The sequence below is a fragment of the Sarcophilus harrisii genome, chromosome 3 (genome assembly GCF_902635505.1).
Source record: "Sarcophilus harrisii chromosome 3, mSarHar1.11, whole genome shotgun sequence".
Lineage (NCBI taxonomy): Eukaryota > Metazoa > Chordata > Mammalia > Dasyuromorphia > Dasyuridae > Sarcophilus > Sarcophilus harrisii.
In genome coordinates, this window is record NC_045428.1 from 165,036,359 (window position 1) to 165,055,560 (window position 19,202).

General features: G+C 31.9%; 1 protein-coding gene across 1 annotated transcript in view; it reads right to left on the reverse strand.

Annotated features, from left to right (window-relative positions):
* TUBGCP3 (tubulin gamma complex associated protein 3) overlaps positions 1 to 19,202 on the reverse strand; it is a 134,845-nt gene that overhangs the window by 24,504 nt on the left and 91,139 nt on the right. The window contains exons 17-18 of the mRNA XM_031958732.1: positions 17,197 to 17,332; positions 62 to 150 (exon numbers count right to left, since the gene is read on the reverse strand). Of these exons, the coding sequence (XP_031814592.1) occupies positions 62 to 150; positions 17,197 to 17,332 (225 nt within the window). The remainder of the gene's footprint in view (positions 1 to 61; positions 151 to 17,196; positions 17,333 to 19,202) is intronic.

The window sequence follows — 19,202 nt, forward strand, 5'->3', positions numbered from 1 at the left end:
ACATCTTACCTACTTAAACCTGCCCCCCCCCCCCAAAAAAAATGGGATGGTTAAATTATACCTCAAAAGTAATATAATACTGCATTTGATGAATGAAATGGACCATTTCTGATGCCAGAATGTGACACTGATGCAGCACCCCAGAGAACTCTGTAAAAGAAGGCAAAGAATTTATATGTTAAACACCAAACTCAGATGCACTTAAAACCAGCACTATAATGTCCTTCTCCCTTATGTGTCAAGGAATCACAAGTATAATGCTACCCTTTTCTAAAAAAGAAAAGACCTCTCTATAATAAATTTATGTGTAATACAAGCTGAACAATAGCTTGACCATCTAATCAAACAATATCATATGATCCCTTAAGACTAGAAGTACTGTTTCCCAAGTCTAAAAGGTAAGTGAAACAAAATAAAATTATACATAATATTTAGTTATTAAAATCCTATACTAATAATGCTCCAATTCCTTAAACAAACACTGGCCCTACTTCATAGGTTCTTTACAATTAGTATACCTACTGTGCATGAAACATTTACTATTCCCTTAGCTATTTGGAGATAAAAATGACATTTCTTCAAGGAACTGAAAAATGACCTTGCCACCTGAGAGAAATATGAACCTTTGAAACAGGTTAAGGATGAGTTCAGAGTCTGCTTTTATTCTTTATACGATTATAAAACCATCAAAAGGTTTGAAGGTCACCACTGAGCAGCAGTTCTCTGCTCACCACTGTTAATTTCTGGTATAAAGACCATAACAGCATATTATGTTACACTAAAGTATGTGATGGATCAAATCAAAGATAAACCCACTAGAGTAATAATTACAAGAAAATGGGTCAATTTGACATTTTTTAAAATCCACTGGCCCAATTCTTTCATTGTTAGCTATTCAAATAATCAAATATATATATACACACACATACATATACACTTACATTTTTTATAGAAGCATTTAAGAAATCATTATCCTATTTCCCCAATGCACTACATAACCTATATTAAATCCAAAAATAAGTTTAAAGGGGATTGATTTATCAGTTGTGAATTCTAGTTTAACAGGTACAATAAATTTTAATACTTAAATTTGTCTGACTTAATAGCCTCATACATACAACTAAACTATGAACATATATTAAAAATATCTGTTTGTTGAAATATACTATTTTTAAACCAATTTTCTGAAAGAAGTGATTAAATATCCCTACAAAGATTTTGCTGTGCTGATAATTTGAATTTTGTGTATAATCAACAAAAGAGATGTGGCCACTGTTTGCCTTCTTGTTTATAATCTTTGACATAAAAACACTGAGACACAAGCATAAAGTAAATATTCAGAATTCTATAAATATTCAATATACACAAAGATAGAACAGTAAATATATATATGCATATTCTTCAAAAAAATTTATATTTATCATATATATATTCAGAAAAATTAAGCAGAGGAGCAAGAAAGAAAAGACATTACTTCTAATGAACTCCATAGGAAAGAGTTTGATAATGGATGGAAGAAAGTTATTTTATTCAAAGGCCTAACTAGGTATGGGAATATGTACTTATATGAAGTCTAGAATTAATAGTGTAGACTATACTGGCTATTTTCTTTATTTGTGTGTGTGTGTGTGTGTGTGTGTGTGTGTGTATATATATATATATATATATATATATATATATATATATGTATTTACAACATATATGCATGGGTAATTTTTCAGCATTGACAATTGCAAAACCTTTTGTTCCAATTTTTCCCCTCCTTCCCCCCATCCCCTCCCCGAGATGGTAGGTAGACCAATACATGTTAAATATGTTAAAGAATACGTTAAATAAAATATATATTACATATCCATACATATACTGGTTATTTTCAAGAAGATTTTTAAAGTGTTTCATAGAATTACAAAATCTCAGACAAACACCCATCTTAAAGTTCATCAAACTAATACTTTCGTTTTCTCAGAATGGAAAAAACTGAGATATAAAAAGACGAAGTGACTTATCTAAGACCATTTCCAAAAGCAGGAGCAAAGCCTGGTCTTCTAACTTACACATTAATGCTTTTTCATTACTACAGCTGACTCCCTTACTAAAAAACAAGAGGTGAAATACTATATACAATTAGAAACATTCTGTTTTTTTCATATTCATAATTCATAACACAGAGCTCCCTATCCTCTAAGCATATAGCTGTATCCATATAATGTCCCCAGCTATGTCATTTAGTAAATTACACTGTTGATGCATTATAACCAAAACCAACCTATGAATTTATGTAAGATAACAATATCACTGAGTTTATGTCTATTTGTAACACTTATAACACTGTTCCTATAGAACTAATTGATTTCTGCCATCCCTATTGCATTATTTTAAATCACTTCTTGTTTCCATGGGATCAATTAATATTAGGTGGGCTATTTAATTCAACAAATAATATTTAGTGCCTACTGTGTATAAGGCAATATGTTAGTGCTAAAAATATGATGATAAAAATGAAAAAGCATCTGCCCTCAAGGAGGTTCTATTAGGGGAATTGCAACAGATATACAAGAGACAAGATAATATAAGAAGAAACCCCTACCAGGAAGATTGGCAGATGTATTATAAATCCAGTTATCCAACTGAATCATTTTGCTATCAGTCATGCTGTTGTACCCTCTAGACCCCCAATCTTCTAGAGAGCATGCTCATGAGGGCCTAGGTTGGACCTTATTAGTAAGTGAGTATAAACTCACATATCCCACTGTAACTCAAACCAGGTCATGCTTCACATGGTACACATAGCAGCCATCTTTTTGCCAAGTGGCCTGCCAATGCATACCTACCCTGTCTTTTCACTTCTAGCTCTGGGAACCATAATTAAAGCAATATTATCATTAGAATACTACATCTAAAAGAGAATGTCAATCAATTGCCCTATAGATACACTTCTCTTCCCAGATCAAAATATGCTTCTCTAAACTTCTACTTTCATATAAACTCAAGGGCAGGGAATAACTCACTTCTGTATTTTTATCCTTAGTGTTTATCAAAGTACTTGATACATAGTAAATGCTTCTCATCCATTCATTCACTAAAGGAAGTTAAGGATTCTGGGAAGCAGAGGCAAGTAAATTATAAGCATGAAGGGAAGCATTTGCAAAAGCATGGCAGTGGACATTTATACTATTATTTTACAGTATTTTCTAAGTACATTAACAAATGAAAATCATCTGTCACTTTTCTACCCACTTTATAGTTTATCACTATGTACTGATATTTTGCTAAGAGCAAAAAAGCTTAGTGTTAACCAAGAAAATGGACTTGTAAAACTGAGCTATGGGAAAGAAAGGAAAGAATTATAGTCAATAGCCCTGAAAAGACCATCAGCTTCTCTCACTTGACAATGTGGTCAAGCACACTTGCAAGAAGCAGTGTTTCTATCTGTGAAATCAATAGTTATTAATTGTACTTTCTGGAGGAAGAGATCTAGATGTTATTTCACCTGCATAAGGATCTCTCCTTAAGGAAATTCCCTTAATCAGTTACTCACCTACAGTTTAAAGTCTTAAGTGCATTGAAATTTTTAGTTACTAGTCCATCATCATGAAGCTCAAGTCAGGGGAAACCAGAGTTTCCCAATTCCAAGGTTGTACTCCATCCAATTAATCCAGTCTACTAATATTAGCTTATATTTATACAGGGATTAATTGTTTACAAATAAGTTTCACATTTATCACGTGATCCTCATAATCCTATTAGGTGAAAAGTCAAAAGGATTTTTATTCCTGTTTAACAGATGAGAAAATAAGGCAAAGAAATTAAGGGACTTACCCATTGTTGTATAGCTAATAAATTAGCAGACATTAAAAAAGAAATTTGAACCTAAGTCTTATGACAAGCCAAATGTTTTTTCTACTCTACTAGAAGGAGAGAGGCAAACAAATTGGATAGGACTATGTGATAGCAGGGTCACTATGTGGATCAGTCAGCTGTCCCTGTGTGTTTTTCCCTTTGTATTTGTCTTTTCTCTCTTGTGAGTTTGTTCATTCAACTAGAGATAGGAGGAAAGAGAAGGTTTGGGTCTTAGGCAAAGAAACATCAAAAAGATTTGACTGAAATGAACACTTTACAAGGTCAGTGATTTATGTAAGTATGATCATATCTTTGGAACTGTTCCTTCTCTTTTAATATATGTTGGTTTAAGAAGATACTAGATGCTAAATGTAATATTACTGGTAAACAATGTTTTCACTATTCATCTCCTACTAGAACATTCATATTGAAATGTTAATTAAGTACATTTCTAGCACCAAATTATCATATTATTATGCTTTTCCATCCAGAGAATATGCATTTGTCTCTATCTCTTTGTATTTGTCTTTTCTCTCTTGTGAGTTTGCCCCCTCAAGTAGAGGTAGGAGGGAAGAGAAGGTTTGGGTCTTAGGCAAAGAAACATCAAAAAGATTTGACTGAAATGAACACTTTACAAGGTCAGTGATTTATGTAAGTATGATCATATCTTTGAAACTGTTCCTTCTCTTTTAATATATGTTGATTTAAGAAGGTAGTAGATACTAAATGTAATGTTACTGGTAAACAATGTTTTCACTATTCACCTCCTACTAGAATTCATATTGAAATGTTAATTAAGTACATTTCTAGCACCAAATTATCATATTATTATGCTTTTCCATCCAGAAAATATGCATTTATCTCTATTTCTAAGTGGATTTCTCCACTCATGACAAAACATTTTCCATAATCCCAGGGTAATTCACATTTTAGGGGTTTTGCTTCTGTTATAGTCAATAGTTTTCAGGTGCTCTTTTGAAGTATTTCTAATGGATGAGTAAAATGGAAAATTTCTTCTGACCCAGAGATCAGTATACATTTTGGCCAAAATTTCTAAAATTTCATCTCTAAAGTTCTTCAATTCAGGTGCCTTTTCTTTTTCTATGAGGAACTAGATACAACATACAAAAATAAAAATGGATGCTAGTAGCAACTATTATTCTATGGACTCTCTATCCTTTTTGGGTATACCAGGTCCTGTTTACCAACTACTTTGGGTAACTTATTGTCATTCCTTCAGATAAAATTATTTTTTTAAGAGAAAAATCAACACATTCTATAGAGTGCATTCTATTATGCTATTTTAGATGTTCTATAAGATAAAGCTGATGTAAATTAAGGCACAATAATTCATGAATTCATGCCTCATTTAACTATTCTAATGATCCTCCTTTTCAAAAGCTATGGTAACCAATGTTAATTCAGCAACATGTCTTCTCTGAAATCATTTCAAAATGTCAAGCAGTAATAATACATTTTCTTAGAAATATACCACATCTTAGGGCCAAAACCTCTCCTCAGTTAAAAATACAGAGGACAACTCTAATGTTATATTTCTAAAGTATCTGATACTAATAAACTTTAAAGTTAATTTGTACAGATATTAGCAAGAACAAAAAATAAATCTGATAAAATGTTTTATCAAAGTACTGAATGACATTACATATTTTTTTCTATGCAAAATTCAATGAACACTTTCACCAGTATAAGAAATCAAGGAAAAACTACAAAGAATCTGCATATAGACTTAATGATACATAATTCTGAGGAAAAACTATCTACTTTCATACCATGTCTTGATCTTCAGAAAGAAGCCTTACAAAAAATGTTCTGAACTTATTTTAATATGTTAATTTATTTTATAAAGAAAAGTTACAAAATACAAACAAAACATAACCTCTCCGAGTCTCAGCTTCCTTATTGATAACATTATGTGATTTGAATAAATTAGCTCTAATGTTCCTTCATTCTTTCTAATTCTAATTTCTATAATAAAGCTACCTATTGATATTTGGGGACAATTTTTACAGCATTAGAATTGTCAAAAAATAAAAATAAACTGATCAACAAATATTTATACCTCATATCCTACTAAGTTAACATGAACTTGTAGATTTAATTCTATATGGAAAAATCAAAAAGTAAGCTGTTTCTTTTTGGGTTTATTTGACTGTCAAGAGAAATAGTAACTCATTTGTAATTCTCTACTGCCCTCTAGGGGTTGCTTAAAGAATCCCATATTTAAAAGTTTTTAAACATCTCAGCTGGTCCAGTAAGGCCTAGATTGAATTTTCATTGCCAATATAAAAATCTTTTGTTCTTAAAAATGTCATTTTATTGGATTTTATCTACAATGCTTTTAAAATAAGATATAATACAAATGCAGACCAATCTTTTAGCAGTTCTACATAAATAAATATCTATTTTTAATATTTTATATAAATTTTTTAAAATTTTAATCATCAAGAACTACTCTTTTTTTTCCTTTCAAGCTCTATCCATTTATCACAAACCTGGAAGTTGAAGGGAAACAATAATTTCTCAGAATTATTTATTGATGGAGCTTGAAGGTAGACTGAATTAATGAATACTCATAGTATGTACGATATGTGCAGAGACTATGAGATGAGTAGAAGCCATATGTCTTTAAAGTTTCAAGAAAAAGATCCCCATTCCAGAAACTTCCAGACGAAGTGAAAAGGAGTAAAAGAAGAAAGGTTTAAAAAAAGCCAAAAGAAAAGAGAGATTATATAATAAGTTATAAGGCAAGTATGAGTTATAGGTTATGGACTGATTTGTTAGGAACATGCATTTGAAAGAGTTATCAGCTGCAATCTATTGCTGAAAAGTAGGACTAGTTTATTAGGAATGTGAGCTTTACTACTGGGCTTATACCCTAAGGAGATACTAAAGAAGGGAAAGGGACCTGTATGTGCCAAAATGTTTGTGGCAGCCCTGTTTGTAGTGGCTAGAAACTGGAAAATGAATGGATGCCCATCGATTGGAGAATGGCTGGGTAAATTGTGGTATATGAATGTTATGGAATGTTATTGTTCTGTAAGAAATGACCAGCAGGATGAATACACAGAGGCTTGGAGAGACTTACATGAACTGATGATAAGTGAAATGAGCAGAACCAAGAGATCATTATATATGTCAACAACGATACTGTATAAAGATGTACTCTGATGGAAGTGGATTTCTTTGACAAAGAGACCTAATTCAGTTTCAATTGATCAATGATGGACAGAAACAGCTACACCCAAAGAAAAAAACACTGGGAAATGAATGTAAACTGCATTTTTGTTTTTCTTCTCGGGTTATCTTTACCTTCTGAATCCAATTCTCCCTGTGCAACAAGAGAACTGTTTGGTTCTGCACACATATATTGTATCTAAGATATACTACGACATATTCAACATATATAGGACTGCTTGCCATCTAGGGGAAGGGGGTGGAGGGTGGGAGGGAAAAATCGGAACAGAAGTGAGTGGAAGGGATAATGTTGTAAAAAAATTACCCTGGCATGGGTTCTGTCAATAAAAAGTTATTATAATAAATAAATAAATAAAAAAGGAATATGAGCTTTACAGAATTATCAGTTGTCTTCTATTGTTTATTAATTAAATAATATTTCAATTCCATATAAAAATTAAGTGCCTACTAGTTGTAGAAACTTATCTATCAAAGAAGAGCCAATTGACTGGGGAAAGAGTGAGGAAGCTACAGTATGGTTATGATAGAGAATATCTTAAGAGTCAAAAATGGAGGCAGGAGAGAAATTAAAGATTAAACAATAATAAATCTGGAACTAGAAAGGTCTGCACAAGTCACCCAGTCCAACTCCCTCATTTTACATGTACAGAAATTGAGGCTCCAAGAAAGTTAAGCAAAATGAATCACATCAGTAATAAGTATCTGAAACAGGATTTGAAAACAGGTCTTTTAATTGCATATATTTAACCTATATCTGACTAATTCCTGTCTTGGGGAGAGAGAAAAATTTGGAACACAAAATCTTACAAAAATGAAATCTGAAAACTATCTTTACATGTATTGGAAAAATAAAATATTGAATTAAAAAAAAAGAGAGAGAGAGAAACAGGTCTTTTGACTTCAGAGACAGTGTCCTTTCCATTATAACCCCCTATACCAGAGGCTTCTACAGCAAGTATTACCATGAAGAACTCAATGAAATCAACCCAAGGATAACAGTCCACATTCTTTGTCAAAATGGTGATGAAAAAAATATTTTTCTTCTAATGGCCTTTTCTCAATCTTCATGCTCTACAATATTTTATACAGTTGATAATGTACTTCTTTTACAGATACCCTCCATAATTTCTTTTAAAATTTCCTGAGTTCCTTTATAGTTTCCCTGCTGGAAAACTGTTAAGAGCATCTATAAAAGCATATTCATTAAAAAAAAGTATCATTTTTTAAAATCTACTGAAGAAAATAACTCCTTTAAAAACAGAATTGGTCAAATGGAAAAGGAGGTGCAAAAGCTAAATGAATGCAAGCAGAAGCTAATGATTCTATAAGACATCAAGAATCTAACAAAATCAAAAGAATGAAAAAATAGATGAAAATGTAAATATGTCACTGGAAAAAAGTGACCTGGAAAAATAGAACCAGATGAGATGATTTGAAAATTATTGCACTATCTGAAGGCCATGATTTAAAAAAAGAAAAAAAAAAGCCTAGACAACATCTTTTATCAAGGAAAACTGCCCTGATATCCTTGAAATGATAGGTAAAAGAGTCACTGAAAAATTCCAATCACCTCCTGAAAGAGATTACAAAATAAAAATTCTTAGGAATAAAAAAGCATATTCAATAAGATTAAATTATTTACTTTCCTACACAGGAAGATGATACTTGAACTCTTGAGAACTGTATCTCTATTAGGACAGTTAAAAGGAATATGCACACAGTGTGTACATATAAGATGATGTTAATATGATATTAAAAAAAAACTAAGGAGTGGGGAAAAAAAGAATTGAACTGGGAGAAGAGGAAAAGAGGAAAGCAAAATAGAGTAAATTACATCATATGAAAAACCACAAAAATCTATATAAAGGGAAAGAATAAGCATTGTTTGAATCTTAATCTCATCAGATTTGGCTCTAAGAGGGAATAACATACATTCAGCTAGATATAGAAAATTATCTTACCCTATAGAGAAGTAGAAGGGGAAAGGGGAAAGAAAAAGGAAAGGAGAGACTGATAGAATTCGGAAGACAAATTGAGGGAGATGGTGGTCACTAGTGAGGAAGAGCAGAATGAAAGAAGACATAAAAGTATAAACAGAAGGGAAAAATAGGATGGAGGGCTCTATACAGTTAGTAATCATAACTGTGAATGTGAATGGATAGAACTCTTCCAAAAAAAGAAGTAGATAGGAGAGTGGATAAAAAACAGAATTCTACAATACGCTGTTTACAAGAAATACATGTGAAGCAGAGTGGTACACACAGAAAAAAGGTCAAAGACTGGAGCAGAATATATTATGTTTCAGCTAAAGTTAAAAAAAAAAAAAAAGCAGGGATAGCAATCCTGATGTCAGACAAAGCAAAGGTAAAAATAAACCAAAGTCAAAAAGATAAGGAAGGAAACTACATCTTGCTAAAAGATACCATAGACAACGAAATAAATAAATCATAAACATATATGCACCAAGTGATAAAGCATCCAAATTCTTCAAGGAAAAATTAAGTGGGTTATAGGAAAAAACAGTGCAAAACCATACTAGTTGGGGATTTCAACCTTCCCCTCTGAGATCCAGATAAGCCTAATCACAAAATAATAAAGAAGTGAAGAAGTTGAATAGAATTTTAAGTTAAGTCAGGTATGATAGAGCTCTGGAGAAAACTGAATGGGGATAAAAAGGAATACATTTTTCTCTCAGTGGTATGTGGTACCTACTCAGAAACTAACCATATGTTAGGGCACAAAAACCTCACAATCAAATGTATAAAGTCAGAAATATTAAATGCATCCTTTCAGATTTTGATGCAATAAAAATTACATTAATAAAGGGCTAAAAAATAAATTAAAAATTAATTGGAAACTAAGTAGTCTGATCCTAAAGAACGAGTAGATTAAACAACAAATCATACAAACGGTAAGTCCATCCAAGAAAATACAATAAGATAATAGAAAACTTATGGGATGCAGTCAAAGCAGTTCTTAAGGGAAATTTTATATCTCTAAGAAGAGCTTATATATAATATATAAGGAATACAAAATGTCAATGAAAAGACTGCCTTTAAAAAGCAGAATGACCAAATAGAGAGGCATAAAAATTTGCTGAAGAAAAAAAACTCCTCAAAAAGTAGAATTAACCCAATAGAATAGGAGGTATAGAGCTCATTGGAGAAAATTATTCCTATAAACCCAAAGACTCTGGTTTCTGGGATATGAACTCACTATTTGACAAAAATTGCTGGAAATATTGGAAAACCCTATGGCAGAAACTAGGCACTGATCAAGATAACACCCTATTATCAAGATAAGATTGAAATGGGTTCATGATTTAGACATAAAGGGTGATACTATAAGCAAATTAGGAGAACATGACAGCGCCTAAAAGATCTGTGGAGAAGGAACGAATTAATGTCCAAAGAAAACTAGAAAACATTATAAAATGCAAAATTAATAATTTTGATTATACTAAATTAAATTTTTTTTTTAAACAAACAAAACCAAAGTAGCCATGGTTTTGGAAGCAGAAAGGAAGCAGAAAACTGCAGGGGAGGAAATTTACATTGAAGCTTAAAGCTTCAGTTTTTTGCTACTATGGAAAGAGCAAGTATAAATTTTTTTTCGTATATGTGGGGCTTTTTTCTCTTTTTTGATATTTTTGTGATATAAACTTAGTAATGTTATCATTAGTCATAATGCCTAGATTATAGACTGTTAAATGATTTTTAAAGAATAGTTCCAGTATGTTCAAAGGGCAATAAAACTGTGCATACTCTTTGATTCAATAGTAGCTTTACCCGGTCTATATTCTAAAGAGATCATAAAAGAGGGAAAAGGATTCATATGTGGACAAAATGTTTGTAATAGCCCTTTTTGTAGTGGCAAGGAACTGGAAATTGAATGGATGCCATTCAGTTGGGGAATGGTTGAATAAGTTATTGTATATGAATATAATGGAATATTATTATTTTAAAAGAAATGATAAGCAAGTTGATTTCAGAAAAGCCTGGAAGGAATTATTTTCACTGATGCTAAATGAACTGAGCAGTATCAAGAGAACACTGTACACAGTAACAAGAAAATTATGTGACGAGCAACTGTGATGGACTCGGCTCTTTTCAACAATGAAGTGATTCAAGATAATTCCAACAGAATTGTGATGGAAAGTGCCATCTGTATCAAGAGAGAGAACCACAGATCAAAGTATAGTATTTTGTGGTTGCTGTTGTTTGAATGATGTTTTCTTTTTTTATTTCTCAAGGTTTTTTTCTCTTTTGATCTGATTTTTCTCATGTAGTAAGACAAATATGGAAATTTGTTTAGAAGAATTGTATAAGTTAACCTCTATCAGGTTGCTTGCTGCAGAGGGTATTGCGAGAAAAATGTGGAACTCAGGGTTCTGCCAAGGTGAAAATTGAAAATTATCTTTGCATGTATTTGGAAAAGTAAAATATTATTTAAAACAAACAAACAAAAAGATTACTTAAGAAAATGATTTTCAGAATGGCTGAACTAATTCACAGTTCTATCAACAATGTGTTACTGTCCCTATTCTCCCATTTTCTTTAATCATCGAGGTAAATCTGATAGGTATGAGATATAACTTCAGACTTACTTTCATTTACATTTCCCTATTTACCAGTACTTTGGAGCATTTTTTCATATGGTTGCTGATAGCCTGGATTTCTGCTGGTTCACACACTTTAATACATTTATGTCCATTTATGTGCAATAGATACATTTATCTATTGAAGACTGGTTAACATTCTTATTTTTTTTTAATCAGTTTTTTTACCTATCTTGAACATAAAGACTTAATCAGAGAAACTTTCTACAAAGATTTTTTTCTCAATTAACTGTTTCCATTCTAATTGTAACTGCATTTTATCTATGCAAAAACTATTCAATTTTATATAATCAAAATTGAGCATTTTAGCTTCTGATTATTGTCATCACTTGTTTAGTAATGTGCTCAAAAGTTGTAGAGGATAATTTCTTCCTTGTTTCTATATTTTGCTTATAAAGCCATCTTCAGTCATTTATGTATTTGGCATTATCATGGCAGATGGTGTGAGATACTGGTCTATAAATCAGCTATGCTGTAAAGACTACTTTTTATCTTTTTCCCAGCAGTTTTGTCAAATAGTGAGTCCTTATCTCAGTAGCTGGGATACTGAGATACAGTAATCTGGGTTTATCAAACACTAGATTACTATATCTGTTTCCTGTTAATGTAATAAATCTAATCTGCTCCACTGATCAACCTTCTTATTTTTAATTACTACCAGATGATTTTAATAGTTACTATTTTGTAGTACAATTTGAGATCTAGTATTGCTAGGTTCCTGAGTATTTCTTCTTTTAAAGATTATTTCCCTTAATATTCTTAACTTTTTGTTCCTCTAGATAATTTTCATTGTTCATGTATTTTTTCCTAGCACAAATAATCCTTTGTTAGTTTGATTGGTATGGCAATAAATAGGTAAATTAATTTAGGCAGCATTGTCTTTTTAAATTATATTGGCATGATCTACTTTAACAATATTTCTTTAATTACTTAGGCCTCCTATTTCTGTAAAGTTTTGTAGTTGGATTCATATAAGTGTGTCTTAATAAATTCCTAAATGTTTTTATGCATTATGCATTGTTTTATGAATTATGTAATTATTTTGAATGGAATGTCTCTTTCTGCTGTGTTTTGTTTCCAATAAAAAAGAATGCTGATAATTTGTCATTTTATACCCTGAAGCTATTGTTTAAACTTATTTTAGTTGACTTTTTAAGAGTTCTCAGTAAATCATCATATCTGCAAAAAAGTAATTTTCTTCTTTGCCTATGCTTATTATCTAAATGTCTATTTCATATAGTGTTATAGCTACATTAAATAGTAGTGTTGATAATGATCAGCTTTATTATATGTCTAATATTATTGGAAAAGTTTTGTTTAAGATAGATATTATTTGCTGAATCTTGAAAGAACCCAGGGAGGTAAGTAATAAGAATATTCCAAGCAAAAGAACAGCCAATAAAAAGGCCTAGTCAGGAGATAGAATGTCAAGTGCAAAGAAAAGCAGGAATGCCAGAATAGCTGGATCAAAAAATACACAGAGGGGATAAAGCATAAGAAAACTGTAAAGGTAAAAACTGGAAAGGCAAGAAAAAACCATCATGTGAAGGGCTTTAAATATCAAAAAGGATTTGAAATTTAACCCTAGAGATAATAAAGAACCAACCACTGGAGCAGGGAGGATTCACATATTCAGGAAATCACTTTTGTCAAATAAAGAGGATGGATTGAAATTGAACTGGGGGGAGAAGAGAGAAGAGAAAGCAAAGAAACCAACTAGATAGCTACTGCAACAGTTCAGACCTAAGATGTTAAGAGTCTTGAGAATGAAAGATGTGTGAGACATATACATATACACAGGAACACATACAGTAAATATTGTCAAGATAGAAATAAGAAGACATAATAACAGATTGGATGTGAAGTAAGTAAAAGTAAAATATTAAAGTTGATGCCAATGCTGCAAGCCTGGGTGATTTGGAGGATAGATGATATCATTAACAGTATCAAGAAAGTTTGGAAAAGGAAAGGATTTAAGAGGAAGAGAGTAAGTTCTCTTTTGGACTTGCTGAGTTTGAAATGTCTATGGGACAACCAGTTTGAAACATACGAAGGGCAGGTGGTGATATGAAATTAGAATTCAGGCCTGAATATACAAATCTGAGAATCATTTGCATAGATAACTGAACCCATGGAAGAAAATTAGGTTACCAAGTGAGAAACTATTAATTGGAGATGAGGATTAAGATTAAAGCCTTAGGGAATGAGATCAAGAGTGTTGAAATGTGTTTGTCTTAGCAAGAAAAGTCACTTCTTCATGATGAGGCAGAAATGAAGGAAGTTAATTGGGGAAAGGTATGTGAGTGATTCAAGATGGTAAGGAGGGTAAAAAAAAAAAAAAAAGCAAGATTTGACATACACAAGTTTTGGTAAAGTATGAAGAAAATTTCCTCACTTGAAAGGGTGGGAAGAGTACTGGGTACCATAGGAAGCTTGAGAAGGGATGAGAAGATTTTGAATAGCTGCTGTGGTGCATGGAATGATGCTTGGTTGATTAGCTGTTGTCTTTCGTTTTTGAAGAGGACCAAAATGACATCACTATGCTAAGAGTCAAGTTAGTGTATCTAACTGTGGATGCTCAGACCAATAAGAGTTTGGGATAGTCTACCACAGATGGTAAACGAATAGTCGATTTGAAGATTTGAGGTGTATTCTCTATGTGCATCTTGTGTCTTCTGAACTAATTCAACTAATTCAATTCAATGCAAAGTCTTCTCTGAAGAGAGGGTGCCATGTTGGGTGGTCCTGTGCCAGTGTCTCCTATGTCATACAATTAATTCTAAAGTTCTTAATAGACTCTGAGAGTGTCCTTATAAAACTTTTTCTGATCACCATGAGTGCTTGTTCTGGGTGAGTTTTTCACAAATAGTCTTTTGGGCAAGCATATATTTGGCATTCAAACAATGTGGGCATTCTCTGCAACAGAATTGGAATGTTTGGCTGTTTAGTTCAAGAAAGGACCTAAGTGTCCTGTGTCTTTCTCTGCCAGGTGATCTTCAGACTCTTCCTAAGACAATTCAAATGGGAACAATTCAATTTCCTCGCATATGGCACTGGTATACAATCCAGGCTTCATAGGCATATAACAATTAGATCAGCACAACGTTTCTGTAGACCTTCAGTTTGGTAATCAAAATAATATATCTTCTCTCCTACATTTTCTTTCAGAATCTCCCAAACACTGAGATAGCTCTGGTTTGTGTATCAACTTCATTGTTACTGTGTACATCCCTGAAAAGTATATTGCCAAGGTATATGAACACTTATCCAATAGGATAGTTCATCCATCTCTAAAAAGGTATTGAATTTCATCTAAAAAATGGAATAATCAAGTGATTAAGAAGGTATATTGTTATTGTTCTATAAGAAATGATGAACAGGCTGATTTCAGAAAAGCCTGTAAAGATTTACATGAACTGAAGCTGATTGAACAGAGCCAGGAGAACATTGTTTTCTTAACAGTTAAATTGTGTGACAACCAATTATGACAGATTTAGTTCTTCTCAGCTATACTATTGTATACTATTATCCAAGACTATTCCAAGAGACTTTGAATAGAAAATCCCAAATGCATGCAGAGAAAAAAACTATGGAGACCAAATGCAGATTGATGCAAGCTATTTTCACCTTTTTTCTTTATTTTTTCTCTTTCCCTTTCTCTTTGATCCTTTTGTTCTGGTTCTTCTTTCCCAACATAGCTAATGTAGAAATATATTTTAAATGACTGAACATGTATAACCTAAATTAGACTGGCTGGTGTCTTGGGGAGGGGACAGGGTTAGGGAAGGAGGGGGAAAATTGGGAATTCAATATCATACTAAAATGAATGTTGAAAACAATTTTACATCTAATTAGAAAAAATACTATTAAGTGTAAAAAAAAAAAAAAAAAGAAGGTATATGAGTATTATCTTATTTCAATCAGTTAAGATTAGATAATATAAATATATAATGAGTCTAGTCAGGATGATGGTATGATTTTTCTCTATCTCCAGTATTGCATTGTCTTTGAATTCTTAAACATAATAGGTCTTCAACCTAATAATGAAGAGAAGTTTTAAAATCCTTTCTTCAAGAAGTAACAGTTTTTTACTCCATCATTATGAGATAAGTATAAGGCTTTCTTAGAGATTTACTGAAATACTTTTTTTAGTCAAGTCAAAATTCATTAATATAGGAAAAATACAGAATTTTTAAAATTTTAAAATAAGTTACCTACTCATTGACTTACTTAACTAACACCTCACAAATTATCAATTCAAAATCCTGGCTAACTACCAAATTTATGAGTCTTCATAAAAACAAAAGTTAATATTCTAAGAATGTTATGATTTTTGAACCACAACACAATTATAAAAACAATCCTGAATAAGAAATATAACTGATACAATGGTAAGATAGGTTCAGGAAATGAACTTTCATCACCTACACACAGAGATTTTCCAAAAAACATTTAACTAATATTTCTTAAATATAACAAGGAATGTAAGAATGAAAAATACATTTAAAATGAAAGAACTTATAGCAAATTGATGTATATGAACTCTGAGAAATAATCATATATGCTAATACTTAGAAAGTAAGTACTGACTTACTTGCAGTTTTATGCAGATGACATTCCCAATTTCCATCTCCATGTTTCTGCACTGACTAACTCTCAGTCTAGGACACAAACTCCTTCTTTACTTGTATCCACCTCTAGGAATCCTAGATTTCCTTCAAGTGTCAACCCTAGCTTTACTTTCTACATAAAGTCTTCCTTTGTAGAAGGCTGAACCTCCAAAAAGGTATGCTTTAATCAAACAACTGAGCACTTAAGGCTAATTACCTATTCGACAATGACTATATTAGCATGTTTGGATAAATGGCTCTTCTCACTGCTGGTGCTTGCATGGTTGCTGTTAAGATAAAATAGGCAAGAATTAGAGGGAGGAGGGAGAGAGGCAAAGGCACCTGGCTGTAGGATGAGGAGAAGAGAAGCTGGTGAATCTAGATTCCAGAATCTAGGATTTTGCTTGTCTGCCTCCTTCACTTCTCCCCTTAAAGACTAAGGACTTTAATTTATCCTGACTCTGGCTGACCCTGAGGCCCTCCAGAAAGTGAACCTGTACTCCACATTCCTTGATTACCTATGAAACTAAAACCTTCCATCTCAAAACTACACTGTATCTATTTGATATACATATGATATATATTATACTATATATACACACATATAGTCTCCCTGTTACAGTGTAAGCGGAGGACAAACTATTTCACTTTTATCTTTCAGTTCTCAGAACTTAACTTAGTGCCTGAAACAGCAAATATTTAATAAATATTTATTGACTTAATCAAATATTTGAGCCTAAACTAAATTGAATTTCCTCAAAAGCAGAAAAAGAAACTAGCAATGATGTTTAAATTTAATCAATGATTTTATTTTTTTTTTTTGAAGAATCCAGTAAAAACAGTTTGAATCAGATGTAAAACAGATTCATTTATAAAAGAAAATTCAGTTAAACATTAGAGTTTATATTTTACCTGGCATATTTCTCAGGAGCTTTGCATTGCACATATGTCCTTTCCGTATGTCAGTGAGGATATATTCCATCCGTTTAGCTCGCCAAAGAAAGTTAAAAACTCTTAGATAATGACTCATGCACTCTCTAGTAAACACCTGAAAAGAATAGCAAACAATCTTAAAGTATTGCCACCATCTAATGACACATGTTTTATGTCTGAGCAGTTTTATAAGGAAAACTTACTAATATCTAATCTACTACAAGAGAAATAGCAGTACAATCACTATAATTATGAATAAATGTATAACTCACACAAATGTGAAGTTCTGAAAATAATCAAATATATTTTAAATTAAAAAATAAGAATCATATTATTAAAAATCTTATTAGAACATAAACTTAATCTTCTAGAAATATGGATATCCCAAAGATACTTTATATTTGGCTTTGGGGGTAGATATATTGCCACACTAAGGCATTTACTCACCATCAACCAGAACTTACCATTCTTAATTACAACATTCCATTTACACATCTTTGTATAGGCTATTGTCTTTATCTAGAATGTTCTTCATTTCATCTCTAGAAACTATCACCTCTCCCTTCAAATTATAAGATCAAGAGCTAGCTCCTATAAAAGGACTTCCAAATTTCCCCAATTGTTACTGTTTCCCTGCTCTCAATTACAAAATTACATATTTTGCTTTTACTTATAAGTATATGTGGTATTTCCTTCAGTTAAACTCTTTGGGGGAAAGGACTATTTTCTTATTTTTTGGATTTGTATCTCTATTACTTAATACAGTTTGGCAAGAAGTGCTTTTTGAACCTCAAATGGTGGTCAATATTTCTGTAGTAAATAGATAAAAGTCAAGGAAGCAAGGTTTCTTAGTGTGAGAACACTAGATAAAAAGATTTGGGAGACTGCTTTTATTTCTTTCTTTGGGAGACCTTGAACAAATCCCTTCACCTCGCTAGGCTGAAGATTCATCACCTAAAAGAAGGCAGAAGTTGGATTAGATAATTTCTAAGGTAGCATCTATCTCTAAAATTCTATTTGTGAAGACAAACATATGAAACAACTGACAAAAAAAAAAAAAAAAAAGAAACAACTGACAAAACTATAAGACACACTATGTAATTAATATTATGTGGCAATACTGTTAATATTAAAAGAACTTGGAGAGAACAAGAACAAAAGGGGCTATAGAAGACTTCATGGAAAAGCCTGAATTTGAATGTAAAAGAATAGGTAAAAAGATGTTTTAAATAAATTTTGCTGAAATCTTTTCTTTTTATATTCCTTACATTTGCCAATTTATCATTTGCCTTTCCCCTCACAAAGCAATCCCTTAAAACAAAAAAAGAAAAAATTTTAAGAGTAAAAAATAGTTCTTCCAAGTCAAACAACATATTTAAAAATTCTGACATATACAGTGTTCCAAATCTAGAGAGGCACTTCTATATCTCTTCTGGAAGTACCAAATTAGATCATCAAAAATTTTGCAATATTTAGTTCCAGATGAGTATAGTTACCAATAGTTAACTATAGGCACCTTTTGCCCATTTCCCACTAATCTGCCTACATCTCTAGAGAAGTCCAGAAGACTAAGGGTCATTCTATCCTAGTCCTTATTTTATAGTATGCTATGATCAGCTAGGTTGGTCTTCAAAAAGCAAAAATGACCTGCTAACAGGACTACAAAGCCTTTTCAGACACCAGGATAGTTATGTTAGCCCAAGCTCTACCTACATGATAAGCTGAACATCTTTACTGATAAAAACAATATTTCTCTTATTGATCAAAGTTCTTCATTGGTAATGTGTAACAACTCATTTTAGCCCACCATTCATTTCTTCATTGTCATTTGAGTAATCTGCAATTTCTTAAAGATTATGGGATTCAGATTTCAGAACCACAAAATACCACAGATACTAGTGTTTTTAAAAAAATTATTTTGTTTAACAAATACAATTCATCTTGTTCTGTTTATCCTACTAAATTCTGCGTCTAGATCTTTGTCC